Below are 9,270 nucleotides of genomic sequence, written 5' to 3' on the forward strand. Positions count from 1 at the left end.
ACATGACCAAATAAAATAAAGAAAACTAATGAAAATGATTTGAAAATTTTGAGTTTTAACCAAAAGGATAAAAATGTGTTATAAGTGAATAATACTAAGAGAGATTTTTTAAAGTAAACATATCGTTAACTTAAAAAATGAACAGTAACAGAAGTGTTTCGTTAAAACTTCCAATAAAATGTAAATGAAAAGCAACAAGAAAAAGAAAAAGAAAAAAGAATGTGGCTTCCTGCTGAGGTCAGCGGCTACTATTGGCATCTCCCAGATCTTGCAGCCAAAAGAAGCTTCGACTCACTCTCTCACTTCAACCCCCACCCCCACCCCCCTCTTCTCTCTCGCTCTTCCAATTTCTGTCTTTCCAATCCAACCAAAACAAACAGAAACAATCCAAAACCCTACAACTAAACCACAGAGCGAACGAAGGAAGAAGGCGACGACGATGAATTGGGTTTATTTTCCGAAACAAAAACAAAACCAGAATCCATCACTCCGCCATTAAAATTCCACCATGAAATTGCAAGCTCCTCCTCACCATCTCATTTTCTCCGTTGTTCTCTCCCTCTCCCTCTCTCTCTCCCTCACTCCCCTCCACGCTCTTCAATTTCAAACGCTCACTGCAATTCACAGAAGAATTCTCCACCAGCCCCTGTTTCCAGACAGCTCCTCCCCTCCGCCGGACACCCCGTCGCCGCCGATTCCACCGCCGCCTCCGCCGGACACTTCAAGCGACCAGCCATTTTTCCATGAATTGCCATCTGGGTCGACCCCAGATCAGACTCAACCCGCACCGCTGCCGTCGAACGCCACCACTGTGCAGAATCCACAAGCGCCGCAACCGACCAAGGGGACGAAGAAAGTCGCCATTGCTGCTTTGGTCGGAATTGTGACTCTCGGAATGCTCTCCGGATTCGCCTTCTTCCTTTACCGCCACCGAGTCAAACACCCGTCCGAGTCTCAGAAACTCGTCAATGGCGGAGGACCCGGTTCCCAGAGATTCGCCGACGACCCGAGTGTCCCACCCTCGAACTTCCTCTACATTGGCACAGTCGAACCCAGCCACACGTCGACGACGAGCAGCGAAGCCGTTAGCGGACCAACAACTGTGGAATTGAACCGGTCTCCGTATCACAGACTGAACTCTGTCAAAAGATCGGATCGGTACCGGCCGAGTCCCGAGTTGCAGCCGCTTCCTCCTCTGACCAAACCTCCTCAGAACCTCAACTCGCCGTCAGCTATGTCGTCTTCCGATGAAGAGAGCAATGAAACGGCGTTTCATTCGCCGAACTGCTCCTCCATCAGCTACGATGACAGCTACTACACGCCGAAGCAGAGCAGCAACCATGGAGTCGCCAATTGTGCTCCAATTCACGTTGCCAGTTCAATTCCCCACTCGAAACGAACTTCTCCGAAATCGCGGCTTTCGGTTTCTTCCACCACAAGGAACCATGCCGCTCCGTCGCCTCCCCAGCCACCTCCCCCGCCGCCAATGCAAATTCAGACTCAAACCCACGACGCCCAACAGGGAGCTCCATCGTTTTCTAATAAGAGGCCGAAATTCTCCTCCCCTCCACCACCTCCACCAAATTTGGTGCGTGTATCTAGAGCCCCTGTTCCGCCTCCTCCGCCACCGCCGCCGTCGCGACCGACGATATTAAGGCAAGTTGGGGATTCAGAAAGGGTTGTTTCTGCAAGGCCAGCCCAAGCTCCCGCAAAGCCACAGCCACAATCCTCCTTTGCAGCAATCCCAAAAGGGCCTTTCGAAAATGGGACAAGAAAACCTGCCGAGAGATTTGTTGATGAGAGCTTGGCGTCTTCAGAGAGTTTTGAGAATGAAGATTCAGGAGGGGCAAAGCCCAAGCTGAAGCCTCTGCACTGGGACAAGGTCCGGGCAACCTCCGACCGCGCTACCGTGTGGGATCAGCTGAAATCGAGCTCATTCCAGTAAGTAAAGTTAAGCCGAAATCAAGCTAATTGCATAATGTGTGCGCAATCTGATTTTTGGTGATGTCTAAATCTGTTTGCAGGTTAAATGAGGACATGATGGAGACTCTTTTCGGGTGTAACCCGGCGAATTCAGTCCCGAAAGAGACTACTAGACGATCAGTTCTTCCTCCTGTTGAGCAGGAGAACAGGGTTTTGGATCCAAAGAAGTCACAGAACATAGCAATACTATTGAGAGCACTGAATGTAGCACGAGATGAGGTCACTGAAGCGCTTTTAGATGGTAAGTGATTCTTTTCCATTTCCGATGAGTAATTAGCTCCTTAATTCTGCGTAGCGATATATAAACTTTGTCATCAAATTGTTTGCCTACTTTACTGAAAGCATATCAATGTTAGGGCTCCATTAAACTAGTATGGATATCATGAATTTCTTAATGCGTTTTGGAATTATAAATTAAATGAGTTTCTAGTAGCACAAATTGTTCGGAGGCACACATTGTATATCGAGCCACTGTTTGGGAAAGGAAAGAAGAGGAGATAATGGAGGATGTCAACACAGAAGTTACAGTTAAAGGTTTAAGCAAGAAGTCATTATTGTTACTTGGAAAATAAGAGTAAAAGCAGTTTAACAGTATGATTCCACACACATGATTATGTCAGTTTTGGTTTGTAAGGAAGAGGAGAGAACGAAAGCACCATAGAGCCGTAAGAGCAAATTACTAACACTGACTGTAGCTGCTAACCCAGCAATTTTTGTGAAGTTTTTTCAATTCCCAACAACCTCCCTTGTGAAAATTACATATTGTAAAAATTGAAGTGTTCCGTTAGAAGCAATAGGTTCAGGTGAAACCTTTGTCAACAGGAATGCATTGCCCTGTTGATTAAAACTTTCAATAGATATGAAGGTTACACTATGAGGAATACTTTGAAGTTTTATCCTCTCTTAAAACTGCAAATGCAATAATTGCTGCAACTGATGTTTATACTTGGTTGTGCTCCTATCAATGGCATTCTTAAAGGTCTCTGGTGCGACCATGCGAGCGTGTCTTGGTTTGCTTTCAATTTTAGCCACGTAGAAATCTGATTAATGTGTGAAATCTGATTTGCACAAACAGCTTAACCCATTATGTAATCACATTCCAATAAACAGGAACAATCGTCGAAACATTCTTATTCCTCAGAACTCAAAATGCAAGCACACAGAAAAGCTTACATCAAACAAAAACAAATGCTCTTTTTTATCAGTGTTTCATATTCACCTCTAGAAAGTTCGATCACTTGATGTCAATGTGTCACAGCCACTAGTTGACCTTCTCTCGACCCTCCACTTTTCGGTGGTATTTATATTTGCTACATCATGTGCATTATTTGCTTATACATAACAGGTAACCCCGAAGGCTTGGGCACTGAGCTGTTGGAAACTCTGGTGAAGATGGCTCCAACAAAGGAAGAAGAAATTAAGCTTCGAGACTACAAGGGTGACGTCTCAAAATTAGGGACTGCTGAACGCTTTCTGAAAGCTGTGCTCGATATCCCATTTGCCTTTAAGAGAGTTGAGGCAATGCTATACAGAGCTAATTTTGATACAGAAGTGAAGTACCTGAGAAAGTCCTTTCAAACGTTGGAGGTATTTTGTCTGAAATTTAAAATTTTGGTTTTTGATCTCTTAAATCCATGAATATTGACATAAAACCTGATACATAATATCTTGTCATTCTTCAGGAAGCAAGTGAAGAACTAAAGAGCAGTCGATTATTCCTCAAACTCCTTGAAGCTGTTCTCAAGACAGGGAACCGAATGAATGTTGGGACCAATCGTGGTGATGCTAAATCTTTCAAACTTGATACACTTTTAAAACTAGTAGACGTAAAGGCAACAGATGGAAAGACCACATTGCTCCATTTTGTGGTCCAAGAGATCATAAAATCCGAAGGTGAAGTTGTTGATTCTACAAATGAGAATGCTAAAAACATGCCTGTCAATACCAAGGAAGATGGTTTCAGAAAGCAAGGATTACAAATGGTTGCAGGGCTGGGCAGAGACCTCAGCAACGTCAAGAAGGCAGCAGGAATGGACTCAGATGTCCTAAGTAGCTACGTGTCGAAGCTTGAAATGGGGCTTCAGAAGGTCAAACAGGTTTTGCAGTATGAGAAGCCCGATATGCAAGGGAAATTCTTCAACTCGATGAAGGTATTTTTAAAAGAGGCCGAGGATGAAATTCTTAGGGTCAAGGCTGATGAAAGAAAGGCTTTAATTCTGGTGAAAGAGGTTACCGAATATTTTCATGGGGATACAACAAAGGAGGAAGCCCATCCTTTCAGAATCTTCATGATCGTGAGAGATTTTCTAACTGTACTGGACCAAGTTTGCAAGGAAGTGGGGATGCTGCAGGATAGAACACTGGTGGGCTCTGCTAGATCATTCCGCATAACATCAACTGCTCCTCTACCAGTTCTCAACAGGTATAACGTGAGACAAGATAACAGTTCGGATGATGAAAGCTTGTCACCATAAAAATATGTATATGAAGCACACAGACACATAAATTAGAGGATAGTACCACAGTCATCAACACGTCCAAACTGAAGAAGCGGCCGCACCGGTATATTTGTTTTGTTACAAGCATGTAAAAGGAATAGAAGAAACGCAGGAGGAGGGAAGGCACTCTTGATACCCTTTCCAGTATAAAGAAAATCCCAATTCAGACGGAGAGATTCCCCAGTCAGTTCATCAGGTAAGTCTCTTGAGATATTGTACAAGAATATCGGATGCATTGTCCGAAAAGTTAAGCATCGAACGATACTTAGAAGAGCTTTACACTCATGCTAAAAGAAAAAGAAAAGGGAAAGAAAAATTGGAAATTACAAACATTTATAATTAGGATAGGATTCTTCATCTTGATCCAGAGTCCCACACATTTTGAAGGGAAAAGCAGAATGTTTTGATGGTGGTGTCTGCATTTATTTCACAAATTAAAATATAGTTCAATAATAATTAGTAGCTATGTTTATTCTTCAGTATTGTCTTGTTTGTTTATTGTTTGATGAAAATAATTGAGGGGGAGGAGGAGACATATTGTCAATGTCTTCATATTTATGTTCAAAACACTAACCACTTTAAGGAAAGCAAACAAAGACTACATCGTTCTAAAGTTCTAATCACCTTTATGAAAAAGAAAAATAATTCCAGAAATAATGAAATTGTTTGTTGTTACACTGAAGGGAATCAAGCTCTGTGCGTATCTTAACGACAAGTTTACTTGTTATGTGTGTGACCGTATGAGAATGAACGGGGATGAGAAGGAATGGGTATGAAACAAACAACTCTTTGGTTATCCCGTACGTTGATTTTTCGGTCTGTCACCATGATCAATGTGGGACTTATATTTATACATTCCTTAGGTCTTAGTAAACGCATGTATGAGAATGATCTCATTCCTTGTAAGCAGGGCCTAAGAAGTTTCAATTTCGAAGCAAACTTTTCCAATCAAATACGAGCATAATGTAAATGTATCATAAGGGAATGGTCCCATTTAAATTCTTGTCACAACATGCGGTTTGAAACGAAACGAAACAAAACAAAACAATCCAGAACGTGAAATATGAACATTCATGCTCAAAGCAAAACAAAACTCAGTATTCCATGCTTCCTTTAACTGACCTTGTTTAGTATAGAATCTCACATCGGGAACTCTCGAGCCTTGTGTCACACGTCTCGCAATATATATGGTCGCGGGCCTCTCCATCCCATTGACAACTGGTTTTGGTTGGATGCTCCTAATTCTACATGGTACAAAATAGACAGTCAATGTCGGCCCAATATAAGTTGTCTACATGTTCGGCTCAAGTCCTACACATGAGGAGGCATGTTGAGAGCATAGCCCATTATCGGTTTTGGTTAGATGGTCTAAACTCAAGCATGCAATGTAAATATGAAACTATGGGGGGAAAGATCGGGGCTTATAGGTCTCGTGGTTGGATCACTTGCTACTGCCATGCCCACACCAAGAGTTTGATTCTCGCGTCCCCCCTGCAGTGATGGGAATTAGAAAAAAGGCGAGAGTGTAACTCCAGCAGCTGCCACATTCCCTTGCAATGGATGCAACCGCCTGGGACTCTCAACCTGCAAGCAGCAAAATGGCGAATTGTTCACGACCATCCTTGTATACGTGCACAGGAGCTCCATTAGCGAGACTTTCCATGGCCTTGCCCGATTGGGCGGATTCAGGTTGACTACAGTCTACGGCCAACCAATGTGGGCCGAGCACCCATTTTATATGTTGACCTAACTCTCCTCCTACTTGGCAAGTTTGATATTACGCGGTCCACCCCAGTAGATTGATGATTTCATTGAGAATTTTGATGTTCCGCTTGTGAAAGTTTTAGTGAGTGATCTTCTCTCTTTCTTGTGATTGTATTTTCTACTTTGATGACAAATACAAAATACTGTTTCATATTCTATTCTACGCCTACAACTAACTTTTGAGTTAACTCTAGCGTTTATGCATTTTAGTCTATTTTACGTGTAATTCTTACTTTTAGGTTAGACTGTCTACGTATTTTGTGGAGGAATAAAAAACCAACCCTAGTTCACATTTTAATAAAATTTTGCTAAAGTGATGAGACACTGGCCATGTCTTTGACTAACCAATTACCACAAATTTTCAGAAATGTGAACTCACAGTAGCATTCTAACTAATCGATTTTGCAACTGCATTTAGATTAAATTGAAATTCAGACAATCCGTGGGATTCAAGTAAACCCGAAATAAGGCAGGATGAGAATTGAAGATGTGTCTCATTACTACTTGAGTTATCTTTAATCAGATATTGGTCTAGTTCGATATTTTTTAGTAGATTAAATAGTTACCAGTTTATATAATCTCCAAGTGGTTATTAAATTCTCACAGGAGAAGACTAGGTCATGTTTTGATGAGGAATTTGCAAGTACCAAGACAGTTAGGCTAAATTACTTAGAAATGCACTTAAAGAGTTTAAATGAAGGGATTGATGCATTAACTGGAATTTGCAAACGAGTATTTGAAATGAGTTATTTATATTCTTTGCTTATGTCCTTATAATGATCATGTAGAGCGCAATTTAAATCTCTCAGTCTACTGTTTTGTTGTTCATTTCTAACTTATTTTCCTTAAATCCGTTAGTACTTGCAAATTCCTTATCCAATCTAAGGGTTGCAAACTTGCAAGGCTTCTTTAATCATCGTGACGAAATTCTTGCTCCAATAATAGATGGAAGAAATAAACTTAAAATTGGACAAAAATCAAAATATTTAGTTGACAAGTTCCAATGTTTTTGTTCGGGTTTACAAACATAAAAATCGAGTTATCTACATGGAAAAATAAAATAGAAAATTAGAGGTTATAAATTCCAATAGAATGAGGTTATCAAAAATAAAATAAAATAAAATAAAATAAAAACATGGCCGTATGGCAGTTTCATAGAGAAGATTAAGTGGCCGTTTGGGGATTTTGTGGAGTTGCTTCTCCTTTTTCTGAAAGTTTTGACGTTTTATGGTGTTTGGTTAAAAAAGTGGCGTGGGAGAAAGCTAATTTAAGGGTAAATTACATAGTAACTTCTCAGGTTTGAGTTCTATTACAATCTCATACAACATCTTTAAAACATTTCACTTTCATACCTCATGTACTATTTTATTTCAAAATAATACATCCGTTACATTTTCAATCCATTAATCCGTTAAGTGCTGATCTGGCTGCTAAATGTGTGCCACGTGGCAAAAAAAACAATTAAATTTATTTTTTAAAAACTTGAATCTTCTATATATATATAAAGTTGAAACACACCTCCCTGCAACCCCCACTTCGTCTTCCTTCCCTCTATCCCTCACCCAACCTACAACCCAGAAGAAGAAGAAAAAAAATTCATCTTCATCTTCCCCGACCCCCCTTCCTTACAACCCACCCCTTTCTTCCCCCTCCCGTCTTCCCCAAACCCACGGCACCCATCCTCCACATCCTCCTCCGCACCCACCCTCCCACCCACCCGCACACACGGGATCTGGGTTACAGGGAAAGGAAGATGAGTTTTTTTTTTTCTTTTCTAGGTTGCAGTCAGTGGGTGCGGAGGATGAGGTGGAGGATGGATGCACGGTGGGTTTGGGGAAGACAGGAGGGAGAAGAAAGGGATGGGTTGCAGGGAAGGGGGGTCGGGGAAGATGAAGATGGGTTTTTTTTTTTTTTTTTTTTTTTTCCTTTTCTGGGTTGCATGTTGGGCTCAGGTGGGGGGGGGGGGGATGGGAAGATGGGTGCGCGGAGGAGGTGGAGGATGGGTGGGAGTGATTTTGGATTTGGGTTGTAGGGAAGGACGGTGGATGGGGAAGATGATGAAGGGGATGGGGTTTTGCCGGGTGGTCAGGGGGTGGGGTGATGGGATACGGGTTTTCTAAGTCTTTTTTTTTGTTGTTGAAGATTTAGGTTTTTTAAAATAAAAAAAAACTTTTTTTTTACCACGTGGCACACATTTGGCAGCCACGTCAGCACTTAACGGATCAATGGATGAAAAATGTAACGGATGTATTATTTTGAAATAAAATAGTACATGAGATATGAAAGTGAAATGTTTTAAAGATGTTGTATGGGGTTGTAATAGACCTCAAAACTGAGGGGCTACTATGTAATTTACCCCTAATTTTAAGCAGGGTTTTTGGTGCCTTTCATAACTACGTTTTTGCTGTTACGAAAAACTATTGAATTCCTAAAATTTGGTTCACAAAAAACTATGTGACCCTCTTAGGCTATCTCCAATGAGCCGAAAAGTTTGGAGTCTAAAGCTGTATTCGACTCCAAATTTGACACAATCTCTCTCCAGTACACTGAAAAATTGAAGTTGTACATGACTTTGAAGTCAAGTGTGGAGTCATATTTGATTGAGATTTAACTCTAGAGTTAAAGTGGGATACTCATTGAATTACACAAAATATAATTTTATTTACTGCCATCAACACTATAAAATTCTTGCTTTACGGTTATTTTATTTCAAATACTTACTGCCATTTTTTTTCTTCTAAAGAGTTCCTCCTAACATGTATTCAATGGCCATAACATATATCTTGCAAAAAATCAGAAACGACTATTTCTAAAATATCCTATAAATGCATACCCTTCTTTTCATCCAAAGTACATTCTATCCAATTAGCTTCATAACATGGAAACTACTTGTATTCGAGTCAGGAAACCAAAAGAATCAAAAGGTCTATCATTTTCTCATGAAGAAGATATTGCTACTTATAAGGCTTGGCTTTGTATTACTCAAGATGCTTCCACTGTGGAATCAACAAGGAGAATGCCGATG

At 40.9% G+C, this 9,270-nt stretch overlaps 1 protein-coding gene across 1 annotated transcript; it reads left to right on the forward strand.

Moving 5' to 3' along the window:
* The first annotated feature begins 290 nt into the window (after positions 1 to 290).
* Positions 291 to 4,960, forward strand: LOC126604542 (formin-like protein 6). The gene is made up of 4 exons (XM_050271831.1): positions 291 to 1,941; positions 2,025 to 2,224; positions 3,329 to 3,570; positions 3,666 to 4,960. Exons 1-4 carry the CDS (start codon positions 509 to 511, stop codon positions 4,455 to 4,457), a joined length of 2,667 nt encoding a protein of 888 aa, XP_050127788.1. The 5' UTR covers positions 291 to 508; the 3' UTR covers positions 4,458 to 4,960.
* The last annotated feature ends 4,310 nt before the right edge of the window (positions 4,961 to 9,270 follow it).

This window comes from Malus sylvestris, chromosome 15 (assembly GCF_916048215.2).
Source record: "Malus sylvestris chromosome 15, drMalSylv7.2, whole genome shotgun sequence".
Taxonomy (NCBI): Eukaryota; Viridiplantae; Streptophyta; class Magnoliopsida; order Rosales; family Rosaceae; genus Malus; species Malus sylvestris.

What these genes read in the sequence shown, in the direction of transcription:
- LOC126604542 (XM_050271831.1), top strand. Translation starts at nt 509, where the DNA reads ATGAAATTGCAAGCTCCTCCTCACCATCTCATTTTCTCCGTTGTTCTC. An exon ending in CTGAAATCGAGCTCATTCCA is followed by an intron (nt 1,942 to 2,024) that starts GTAAGTAAAGTT and finishes ATCTGTTTGCAG; the next exon opens with GTTAAATGAGGACATGATGG. An exon ending in CACTGAAGCGCTTTTAGATG is followed by an intron (nt 2,225 to 3,328) that starts GTAAGTGATTCT and finishes TATACATAACAG; the next exon opens with GTAACCCCGAAGGCTTGGGC.